The following is a 12,864-nucleotide window of genomic DNA, read 5'->3' on the forward strand; positions in this document are numbered from 1 at the left end:
GACCTGAGCCAAAGTCAGACACTTAACTGTCTGAGCCACCCAGGCACCCATTTTTATTTTTATTTTAAATGTTTATTTATTTATTTTGAGAGAGAGAGAGCACGTGTATAGGTGAGCACAGGGGAGGGGCTGAGAGAGAGGGAGAGAAAGAATCCCAAGCAGGCTCCATACCACCAGGGCAGAGCCAGACACAGGGCTCAATCTCATGTACCATGAGATCATGACTCAAGCCAGAATCAAGAGGTGGATGCTTAACCAACTGAGCCACCCAGGTGCCCCTATTTTGTTTATATTTGTTTATTTGTTTATTTTTGAGAGAGAGTGTGTGTGCACACAGGGGTAGAGGGAGGGAGGGAGGGAGGGAGTGAGGGAGGGAGAGAGAGAGAGAAAGAGAGAAAATCTTAAGAAGGCTCCATGTCCAGTGCAGAAACTGATGCAGGGCCCAATCTTATGACCCTGAGATCATGACCTGAGCAGAAATCAAGAGTCAGACACTGAACTGACGGAGCTCAGACTGTGAATTTTAATATAATTTAATCACACAAAAATAATTTAAAGTATATATACAGTTATAAAGATTTTTGTATAAATACACAATATCAGATTGAGGATAAAGACCAAATCCAAATGCTATTAAGATAACCAGACATGTATTACATTTATAAACGAAACATCCTGTGGTTACTAAAAAACTTCTTCCACAGGTGTAGGTGGACTGCAATGATGAAAATGGAAGCAAAAACCATTCTCAACATTCTGGATCCAGAAGTCCACCTCCTGCTATAATTTGAACATTATCACAGAGGGTTGCCTAATTACCTCTGTTTGCCAGGAAACAGCGAAAGCTGTCTTTCTATATGTTAAATTGTAGTTATGTAATTTCTAAGCTTACATCCAAAATGAACTCATTAGCTACAGGACAGAATCTAAACTCTTTATCATGATACACTAGGATATTAATAATTTAACCTGAACCAACTCTTCAGTCCTCAGTTTCCACATTCCCACCACTCCCATCCACAAATCTGGCCACACATGGAACTATTTTTGCCCCTCTTAATAGCACACCACATCCCTTCTTCCTCTCCCTCTGCCATTCTCTCCCTCTGTCTCTCCAGACAGTATGGTTTGGACTCTGCAATCAGGCTACCTGGATTCAAATTCTGGTTCCACCAATTACTAGCTACATGACATTAGATAGGTTATTTAGCTTTTCTAAGCACTAGGAATTAGGAACTAATATCTAACTTACAGAATTGTAGCCAAGATACTTTTGAAAATGTACTTCCAAGTCAAGCTATTCAAGAAGTGATAATAATTAATATGCCTATTCTTTTAATATTGTTAATTAAGAAGTGTGATCAAACCTGGGCTTCCACCCTTATGTAACTTATAACTTGGTGGTATAATAGACGTATAAACAATTAGAGCACAACGTGATGAATGTTGTAAGATACACAGATAAAGAACAAATTGAATGTATCAGAAAAAGAACAAAAATCAGCCCAAAGTGACTTCTAAGAGAAGGAGAAACTTGAACTATTAAAGGAGGAACAAGAGTTTTCCAGACCACAAAAGGAGAAAAGACACACAGAAGGCAGAGTACAATAAAGATACAGAGATGTTAAACGGCAAAGCATACTTGTAGAATATGGGGTGGTGAGAGATCCAGGCCTCAAATCACCAAAAATCTTATATACCCATGCATGGGAAGTGGGAATGTTTTCTGTAGGAAATGGAAGGCCATTTAAGAATAGAGAAATATCAATTAATTCATGAACAAATATTTTCTTCCTTACTATATTCCAGGTACTGTTTTATGTCCCAGAAACATAGGGATAAGCAAGGAAGACACTGTTCCTGATATCACAAAATGTAGAGTCTGGTAAGGGGAGACAAAGCAACTAATTTTCAATGTCATAAGTATTTATGACAAAGGAAGGCAGGATACTATGGTCACTCAAGGGGAGTCAAGGAAAGTTTCCCAGGAATCATATTTAGGCTAAGCCATAAGGGTATAAGTAGGAGTTAGCCAGGAATAAGGGATGAGGGGGTATGTGAGACAAGCTGTCCAGTGTTCCAAGTAGAAGAAGCATCATATATGAAAAAGTATCTGCCAATTCTGAAATACGTGCCTGAGAAGTTGAGAGATACGCAGAGCTAAAGACAACTCATTGGCCATAGGGAACAAAAATGGAAATCTGAGGCATGCCAACTTTATGGGAGGGGGGCTTTGACAATGTCCTCAGGCTTTGAACTGGGTCGCCAAAAGACAACCCCAGGAATAAAGTAAAAAGGAATAACTGGCCTTCACAAGGAATGAAGCCCAGCTTCCAATCATTTCAACCCCAGAATACGAAGTCACCTGGGTTTGTTAGTGCCCCAGGTCTAGTTGCAGCCTTCCAGTAGCAAAAGTATAGGCTGCCTCTAAAGGAAGATAACAGTATCCTAGGCCTCACATGAAATAAACACATACAATATCAAATAATACCTAATACAGTATGTCCCAAAAAACTTTAAATCTAATAATAATGGCAAAAAGAATTATCCCCAATGTTTCCATTAATTATTTTATGTAATTAGAGGTTTATTGGATTTCTAAATATAATAAAGGAGTTGCAGTATTTTTCAGAAAAAAAGGGGGGGTATACCATTTTCATATTTATTCCTATAGACCACTGGAAAAACATAATTAAGAGAAAAAATGGATAGAAGGTAAACAGAAATATGTTCTAATATATTTAGATAATACATAAATACAAAAGAAAATATCCAAATCACTTGCTTATAATAGGTTTTATTCTCTTATTTTTCATAAGAAACCATGTGGGTTATTTTGAATAAGTCAGTGATGATTCATGATGTAGTGGAGAAATGCAATTTGCTAAGAATAAAGTAACAATGAAAAGCCTATATTTTAGGAATATCATGTCTCTGTCACAACCACACAGGTGAGAAAAGGCATATTTCCTATATGTTTTTGTGTTGCTTTTCCTAAGTCAGGGAATGTTATTCTGACTAGCAGCTGATCACGGTGGGGCTATGATTATACCTAGTTAATGGGAAGTTCTTGCCCTTAGCAGACACATTTAGCATATCAATGTTTCCTTTTATAGTAGAAACCTACTGGTTTGCACTCTAAGGGCTGCTGCTTTCCTTCTGGGAATAGAAATCCCCCTCTCCTGAAAATGTTCCTTTCCTCCTTCTAGTCATACAATTTTCTTGGAAGGTGTCCCTAAGTGACTCAGTCTCCTTGGCCACAGCTGATTGGCAGAGGGTGGGCCCTTGACTCAAGGCAGGGTCAAGCAATTTTTGGATGTAGCAAGAGAGAATCAAGCCAGTCTTTCTAGTGTTTGGTGCTGTAAGATGTAAAGCTCCTGAGTTGTCAGCAGCCAAGTTTCCCAATCCAGGAACAAAGAAAGAGAAAAGAATGAAGCCAAAGCACACAGAGCAGTGACTACAGTCAAAGAGGATCCTGATGATATTTAAGTCACAGGACTGAGTAGAAGCATAGCCACATCACTGCCCTTTCTGCCATTTCAATGTTCAATCCTTCATGAAATACCTTATAATAAATTCTTTATTTTGCCAAATCTTGTTTGAGTTGGGGTACTATCTATCAGTTGGCAGAACAGAATCCTAATACACCATTTTCCTTCAATTTCTTTACTTATTATTTTTTAATTGATGTATACATGACATACAATATCCTATTAGTTTCAGGTATATATCATTTGACATTATGAAATGATCCCCATGTTAAGTCTAGTTATCTGTCACCAAAGTTATTAGAATATTATTGACTATATTCCCTATGCTATATATTATATCCCCGTGACTTATTTATTTTATAACTGGAAGTTTATATTTCTTAATCCCCTTCACCCATTTTGGTCACCCCAATCCCTCCTCTGGTAACCGATATTTTGTTTTCTGTATCTATAAGTCTATTTTTGTTTTTTGTTTGTGTGTTCACTTGTTTTAAATTTTAGATTCCACATATAAGTGAAATCATATGGTATTTGTCTTTTATTTATTTCACTTAGCATAATACCCTCTAGGTCCATTCATGTAGTTGCAAATGGCAATACTTCATTCTTTTTTTTAACTTATTTGAGAAAGAGAGTGCACACAAGCAGGGGAGAGGGGCAGAGGGAGAAAAAGAGAATCTTAGGCAGGCTCCATGCTCAGTGTGGAGCCCTACGTGGGGCTCTATCCCATGACCCTGCGATCATGACCTGAGCCAAAATCAAGTTGGACTTCATTCAACTGGGTGGTTCAACTGAGCCACCCAGGTGCCCCAAGACTTCATTCTTTTTAATGGCTGAGTTTATATATATATATATTATATATATATATATATATATAATATATATATATAATATATATGGCTGAGCTCACATTATATATGTGTGTGTAAGATATATATATATATATATATATATATATATATATATATATATATACATATATATGTATATATATATATCTTACATCTTCATTCATCTATTACTTCCATATCTTGGCTACTGTAAATAACGCTGCCATGAATACAAGGGAGCACGTCTCTTTGAATTGGTGTTTTCATTTTCTTTGGGTAAAGATCCAGAATTGGAATTGCTGGATCATATAGTAGTTCTATTTTTATTTTTTGAGGACCCTTCACAGTGTTTTACATAGTGGCTGCACTAATTTACATTCCCACCAAGAGCATATAAGGATTCCCTTTTCTCCACATCCTTGCCAACACTTGTTATTTTTTGTCTTTTTGATAATTCCCAATCTGACAGGTGTCAGGCATCTCATGATGGTTTTGAATTACATTTCTCTGATGAGTAGGCTGTTGAACATCTTTTCATGTGCCTGTTGGCCATCTGTTTGCCTTCTTTCGGAAAAATGTCTGTTCAAGCCCTTTCCACTTTTTTAAATCAGTTGTATTTTTTTTATATTAAGTTGTGTAAGTTCTTTATATATTTTTGACATTAACCTCTTATTGGATGTGTGATTTGCAAATATCTTCTCCCATTTAGTAGCTTGCCTTTTTATTGATGATTTCTTTCTCTGTGAAAAAGCTTTTATTTACTTTGGCTTTTGTTTATTTGCTTTAGTTTTTGTTACCCTTGCCTGAGGAGACTGGTCCAAACAAATATTGCTGATAAGCCAAAGAGCTTACCGCCTATGTTTTATTCTAGGAGTTTTATGGTTTCTGTTCTTACATTCAAGTCTTTAATCCATTCCAAATTTATTTTTGTGTATTGTGTTTATCTGTTTCCCTTTAAATATTAATTGAATATTTTCTTAATGCCAAAAATAATTCAGTCAATTGCCTGAATTTCCCCTATGAATATAAAATCAGACATCATACTGACAACTGTTTCAGAATATTCACTAATTAAGTGAAATAGCCTAAGAATTTGCAAAGAAGGTGTGGAAAGAATATGAGATATAAAAACCCATGAACAGGGGTGCCTGGCTGGCTCAGTCAGAAGAGCATGCAACTCTTGATCTCAGGGTTGTGAATTCGGGTCCCACATGGGGTGTAGAGATTGCTTAAGTAAATTTTAAAAAACTTAAAAAAAAATTTTTTTTAAACAAGCCCATGAACAAGTATTCAGGGAGTATTTTGGCAAATGAGAAACTGGGAATGAAAGAATTGGGGAAGACAAGAAAAGGGATATATCTGAGCAAATGTAATTTATCCCCTAAGTGCCTGATTGGTTTTAACATTCACAAATCATTCAATATAAATTACCTTACCACTTTAATAGAATAAAGAAGGAAAGACAAATGATCATCCAACCTTCCAAAATTCTGATCTCTGTTTTCCTAGTGAGACTACCGTTTTCCTCTTGGGATCTCCCTTCCTGTACTTCAGTTGGAAAGTACCTTGAGGCATAAAGCCAGGACTGTTCTAATGCTTACCTCATTTGGTCTCATTTTCTCAGGGATCAAGTTTCTGTGCTGCTTCTTGTCTAATGGCCAAAATCTTTGCCTCATATATTTTGTCCAGTTTTCTAGTTGTTTACAGTAAGTCTAACCCAAGATACTCTCTCATGACCAAATAATTTATATTTAAAAAATATCACTCTACCTGCCATGGAGAACAGATTGCGGGAAGGAATGAGTTATAGGCAGGGAAATCAATGATGAAGCTAGTGTAGTAAGCTGGTGGCTTGGAAAATTGCAATGTAGTCGTGGAAAAGGAAAGAAGTAGATCATGAAGCATGTTTTCCAAATGGAGTTACAGCATTAGGTATGGTATGGGCACAGGGATGGGGAGGAAAGAAGAATCAAGGATGTGTCTAGGCAGATGTTGGCACCTGAATGTAATGTGGAAGATTTCAGGATGAGTAGTTTTGGGTGGTTTGGGAGGATAGACTACTAACTCTTTCCCCTGCTGCTGCCTCTCTAGTCTTTCACTGCTCATTCTCCAATTCTGCCTCACAAAAGTCCAACAAATTATTTGGCAGGAAGATTTTTGGGCTAGTGTGAGGGCATGGGAAATAAGAAAGGAAGAGGTTGTGGTATCTTTTTATTTAACCCGTGCACATAGTATTAAAAACATAATTGATTTTATATAAGGAAGGAGTTCATAAGGACTTTGCATATGTCAAAAATGATAATACGTGTCATCTTGGATTATATCTCCAAAGCCATGAATAAATGAAGGAAAAGATACAAGTTGGTACATAGAATATAAAACACAAGGATCTCTGGTAGAGACAATAACAACAAAGATCAAGCAGAATTTTCGTAAGAAAGAAATCATTCTTATTCAGTTTCTTGCTAAATAATTACTTCCTCTCTCACCTCCTAAAATTAGTTTTTATCCCCTCAGTAGAAACTTAGTAAGGTACATTTTAAGCTGACAATGATTCTACTTCCCTGGGGAAAACAGCACCCAGCCCTAAACCCCAGAAGATCTACAGAGGTTGAGCTACAGGTCAATGTCCTGTCTGAGTTCAGAATCCCACTCTATTGGCTACGGGGGATTGGCTCAAAGGAAGGCACCTGAACCACATGGAGCCAATCAAATTCCTGGGGGAGCTAGAATTTAGAATTGGTGTATGGAGATGATAAAATAAGTTAGTCTACATGAAGATACTACAAGACAGCTGTAACATGTAAGCTCAGGAACTGGGGTGCAAGAGTAGGGCTTTTTCCATGTAGACTAGAGAAGCACAGAGGCAGATAGGAAGAGAAAAAGAGAATGAAGCAGATACTAAGAGAGAAGCAGAGATAAAAAGATTAAAAGGACTTCAAGCTGTATTACAAAGCTGTACTCATCAAGACATTCTGCTACTGGCACAAAAACAGACACTCAGATCAACGGAACAGAATAGAAACCCAGAAATGGACCCACAAATGTATGGCCAACCAGTCTTTGACAAAGCAGGAAAGAATATCCAATGGAATAAAGACAGTCTCTTCAGCAAGTGGTGCTGGGAAAACTGGACAGCAACACGCAGAAAAATGAACCTGGACCACTTTCTTACACCATACACAAAAATAAGCTCAAAATGGATGAAAGACCTAAAGGTAAGACAGGAAACCATCAAAATCCTCAAGGAGAAAGCAGGCAAAAACCTCTTTGACCTTGGCCGCAGCAACTTCTTACTCAACATGTCTCCAGAGGCAAGGGAAACAAAAGCAAAAATGAACTATTGGAACCTCATCAAGATAAAAAACTTCTGCACAGAGAAGGAAACAATCAGCAAAACTAAAAGGCAACTGACAGAATGGGAGAAGATATTTGCAAATAACATATCAGATAAAGGGTTAGTATCCAAAATCTATAAAGAACAAACTCCACACCCAAAAAACAAATAATCCAGTGATGAAATAAGCAAAAGACATGAATAGACACTTCTCCAACGAAGACATCCAGATGGCCAACCGACACATGAAAAAATGCTCAACATCACTCATCATCAGGGAAATACAAATCAAAACCACAAGGAGACACCAACTCACCCTGTCAGAATGGCTAACATTAACAACTCAGGCAAGGACAAATGTTGGCGAGTATGCGGAGAAAGAGGATCTCTTTTGCACTGCTGGTGGGAATACAAACTGGTGCAGCCACTCTGGAAAACAGTATGGAGGTTCCTCAAAAAACTAAAAACAGAACTACCCTACGACCCAGCAATCACACTATTAGGTATTTATCCAAGGGATACAAGTATGCTGTTTCAAAGGGACACATGCACCCCCATGTTTATAGCATCACTATCAACAATAGCCAAAGTATGGAAAGAGTCCAAATGTCCATCGATGGATGAACGGATAAAGAAGACGTGGTATATATATATTGTGTATATGCACACACACACACACACAATGGAGTATTACTCGGCAATCAAAAAGAATGAAATCTTTCCATTTGCAACTACCTGGATGGAACTAGAGGGTATTATGCTAAGCGAAATTAGTCAGAGAAAGACAAATATCATGTGACTTCACTCCTATGTGGAATTTAAGAAACAAAACAGATGAACATAAAGGAAGGAAGACAAAAATAATATAAAAACAGGGAGGGGGACAAAACATAAGAGACTCTTAAATATGGAGAACAAACAGAGGGTTACTGGAGGGGTTGTGGAAGGGGGGATGGGCTAAAGGGGTAAGGGACATCAAGGAATCTACTCCTGAAATCATTGTTGCACTATATGCTAACTAACTTGGATGTAAATTAAAAAGTAACAATAATAAAAAGATTAAAAAGCAGAGATAAAGAAAGTCCTAATCTTTCCAATTCCTGATTTCATTCTCTTTCTGAGTCTTTGACTTATATGATACATCCCAGTATCTTTATCATTTTTGCTCAAACTAACTGAAGATGGCTTCTGTTACTTGAAAGCTGAGACTCTTGATTAAAACACTCTGGTGGTATCTTTATACATGTATACTGCTCTACTATTCTCTGCAATTCAATCACTATACATGCATTTCTCCTATAGCATATTATGAATTAAATATACTATGAATTGGTTAATTTGGTAAACCGATCAATTTGTGAGTAAGATTTGCATTATATAAGCCTTTATTGGTTTGTGTAAGGGGAAACACTATTGCACTGACAAGAATGTAACCGGTATGTGTCAAGGCAGGAGTAGCATGGTATGATGGGGAAAGGGAAAAGTCTGGGGAATCAGGAATCCTTAGACAGTAGGATCTTCTGGTTCCTCTGGCCTCCTGAGTCACGGTCTTTGCTTGTCCTATTCATACCTGTCTTGCTAGCATTCAGCTAAAAGTCTGCAGCTGCTGAAAGCATAGTCTGGTCTTTCTTACTTGGTTAGAGCCCTATGGCTTTCCTGGCTGACCCAGGCTAAACTCAGCTCTCATTAGGCTCACCGAGACTAAGATGGGGCTTCCATCAATGTCTCCCGAGTCCTGCTAAGTCAAACAGAAACTGAGAGAAGCTCAGCAAACCTGAAACTTTGAACCTGTCCCATGGCATATTGCCCCACCAATTTTTCTCTGATGTACTTGTACCCATCTTGGACACCTGTGGTTGGAGGCAGGTTACCCACTAGTGGGATGGGCAGTGAGGTGGTTACCCAAAAACCCACACAGTAAACAGGGGTGAGATCTTACTTATCTAACACAGAGGGCATGTACCTCTGAATGCTCTTGCTGTTTGCCGTCTTAAGAAATTTCTTATGGCTACATCTGACATGAGATATGACTGTGTCTTATCTTTAATCTTCCAGAGTACATCAACCAAACCTCACTATCCTAAGTGGAAGGAGTAGTAGCATATAAATCGTTAACACTTGGACTCTGGAATCCACCTTCCTGAATTTGAATCTGGCTACTCCCTTCTCCGATCTATAGCAATAGGTAGGTTCCTGTAACCTGTCTATGCCTCAGTTTTTCCATGTGTCAAAATACAGGTTGCTAACAGTATCCTCCTCGTGTGTTGTTATTAACAAGAGCTCCTTACAACAGTGATTGACACATATTAAGTGCTCAGTAAATGTAAGCTATTATTATTACACCGTTCTTAATCCTCTGGTCTCAGCCTTCAATAATTTAAATGAAACTGCTTGGATTTCCCATAACAATATAAAATCAGATATCCTACTGATAACTGTTTCAGATTATTTACTAGGTAAAAATCTTCCTACAAGATTGTTGTTGTTGCTATATTCTGCTTTCCATTAAGGTTCAACAACATGATAACAAAAGCCCTAACCACAGTAGCACTTAACATTTATTGACCATCTACCCTGTGTGTGGCTCTAAGCTAAGCATTTTGCATGCATTTGTTTAATTAATTTTCCGAACGACCTTTTTAGGTAGGTACTATTATTATCCCCATGGTAGGTTTCTGCCAATATTTAGGCTAAAAAGAAAACAAATTTAAATTTAAAACTTGTTTGTTTTTCTTAACTATGTTGAAGCTTTTTTTTTTTTTAATTTGCCCAAGTAGTGGAATTTTCTCATTTGATACACGTTAGATTTTTTTTTTAAGAGCTGTAAACAAAGGTAAGTAAATAAATAATAGGTGTTTCAAATGAAGTTTAATTTATGTATGTGCTAAAACATTACTAGGAATTTTTCATGATTTTCCAAATACTTACAAGTTGGATCTTACAGTTCAAGCTTTCAAAAACAACTTGATTTTAAACAGAATGTTTAACCTGTTCAAGGCTGTTTGTAAAGGAACTCAAGACACATGAACTTTTATATATTTTCTCCATAAATTTCTGAAACTTATCTACACATCATACCGTATACCAATGAAAATACTAATAATTATTTCATAGAAAACATCCTTTGCACTTTTACGATTACCTGTTAAGAAGGTTCTCTACTTCTTGAACTTCTGCTATGGGTTCTTCATTATCAGAAAGGAAACGAGCTTCAAATTTTCTATCTTGAAAATCATACAGCATCACAATAATAAGACTGCTCAAATGATCTGGCTACCAGGGGGAAACACACATAAAGAAAAGTATACAAACAACATCTATAGTAATATTTTCCATTCCACTATGTTTTCATGAGAGAACAGAAATATGACTATTTTTACATAGCCTGGTTGTATTGGTAGAGAAAAAATACAAAATAGAAAAAATACAAAATACAAATAGAAAAAAAAAACAATAAAAAAATAAACCATTTTAAAGAGACAATATTTGGTATGTTCATCACAATGAAAGGACTACAATCAGTATTAGAAGTAGGAGAGAGTGGGGCGCCTGGGTGGCTCAGTCGGTTAAACGTCTGACTTCAGCTCAGGTCACGATCTCGCGGTCTGTGAGTTCGAGCCCCGCGTCAGGCTCTGGGCTGATGGCTCAGAGCCTGGAGCCTGGAGCCTGCTTCCGATTCTGTGTCTCCCTCTCTCTCTGCCCCTCCCCCGTTCATGCTATGTCTCTCTCTGTCTCAAAAATAAATAAACGTTAAAAAATTAAAAAAAAAAAAAAGAAGTAGGAGAGAGTTCAGGATGTGTTCTGAAGGTCTCAGCAATAAACAAACTAGTTGGATTTAAATCTAAAGGCTTTTTAATACTTTCTAAATAACAATCATGAGACAGCTAATTATATAAAAGTTGTCTACTTACTATTGTGGTACTTGGGAAGATACAGCTGTCTATTAATATAGCTTCCAAAATATCTTGAACTGCAAGACAAGGAAAATGTCTGTTACTGAGAATACCAAAACTGAAAATGAAAACTTTGGAATCAAAATACACTTTAGGGGCACCTGGGTGGCTTGGTCGGTGAAGCATCTGACTCTTGGTTTTGGTTCAGGTCATGATCTCACAGTTTGTGAGATCAAGCCCCACGTCTGACAGCACAGAGCCTGCTTGGGATTCTCTCTCTTCCTCTCTCTCCACCCCTCCTTCACTCACGTGCATGCACATGCACGCAGGCGCTCTCTCCCTCAAAATAAATAAACATTAAAAAAATACACTTTATACAGTGTCACCAACTACTTTTACTTTCATAATTAAAATATATCTCAATTCTTGACAAAGACCCAAATTATAATGACATGATGAATATTTGTCGTATTTATGAATCCAGGACCCTTAGGACCCAGGCGTCACGTGATATCCTAGTCAAAGGAGCATTATCTGAATACCTAAAGTAGTAATAAAGGAATTCCAACCTTTAATTTACGTCTTTTGAGAAACATTTAAGAGGATCTATTTTAAATATTGCATCCTTTTTATATGTTGCTGGATTCAATTTGCTAAAATTTTATTTAGTTTTATTCTATGTTTATGTTTATGAGGGATATTGGTCTATCATTTCTTTTCTTATAATGTCCTTGTCAATGTTGGTACCCAGGTTATGTTGGCCTTGTAAAGCAGGTGGGAAGTGTTCCCTCTTCCTCTTTCAAAGAGTTTGTGTTAGATCGGTCTTATTTCTTACTGAAATATTTGGTAGGACTCACTAGGGAAGACACTGATGACATTTAATCTAAGACCCAAATGACAAAGAGTTAGCCATGGAAAGATCTGGGAGAAGAGACATTCAGGCCGAGAGATAACCGCAAAGGTACTAAAGGGAAACAAGTAGACATATTGAAAAACCTCCACAGTGTGCATGAGTGTTCCTTCTGTTACGACTACTTAAAACTATATATGGACCATGTAACAATTTTTCTCTAAATTTTTAATGTTTATTTACTTTTGAGAGAGAGAGAGAGGCAGAGCGTGAGTAGGGGAGGGGCAGAGAGGGAGACACAGAATCCAAAGCAGGCCGCAGGCTCCAAGCTGTCAGCATAGAGCCCAACGCGGGGCTCAAACTCACAAACCGTGAGTTCATGACCTGAACCAAAGTCGAACGCTCATCCGACTGAGCCACCCAGGTGCCCCATAAATGTTTTAATCAGTTGAGCAGAAAGCTA

General features: G+C 37.5%; 1 protein-coding gene across 3 annotated transcripts in view; it reads right to left on the reverse strand.

Annotated features, from left to right (window-relative positions):
* NSUN7 (NOP2/Sun RNA methyltransferase family member 7) overlaps positions 1–12,864 on the reverse strand; it is a 52,129-nt gene that overhangs the window by 30,046 nt on the left and 9,219 nt on the right. For all 3 annotated transcript variants that reach the window (XM_019413547.2, XM_019413556.2, XM_019413569.2), the window contains exons 3-4: positions 11,570–11,628; positions 10,801–10,931 (exon numbers count right to left, since the gene is read on the reverse strand). In XM_019413547.2, coding sequence (XP_019269092.1) covers positions 10,801–10,931; positions 11,570–11,628 — 190 coding nt within the window. The remainder of the gene's footprint in view (positions 1–10,800; positions 10,932–11,569; positions 11,629–12,864) is intronic.

This window comes from Panthera pardus, unplaced genomic scaffold (assembly GCF_024362965.1).
Source record: "Panthera pardus isolate Hobbes unplaced genomic scaffold, ASM2436296v1 HiC_scaffold_13, whole genome shotgun sequence".
NCBI lineage: Eukaryota > Metazoa > Chordata > Mammalia > Carnivora > Felidae > Panthera > Panthera pardus.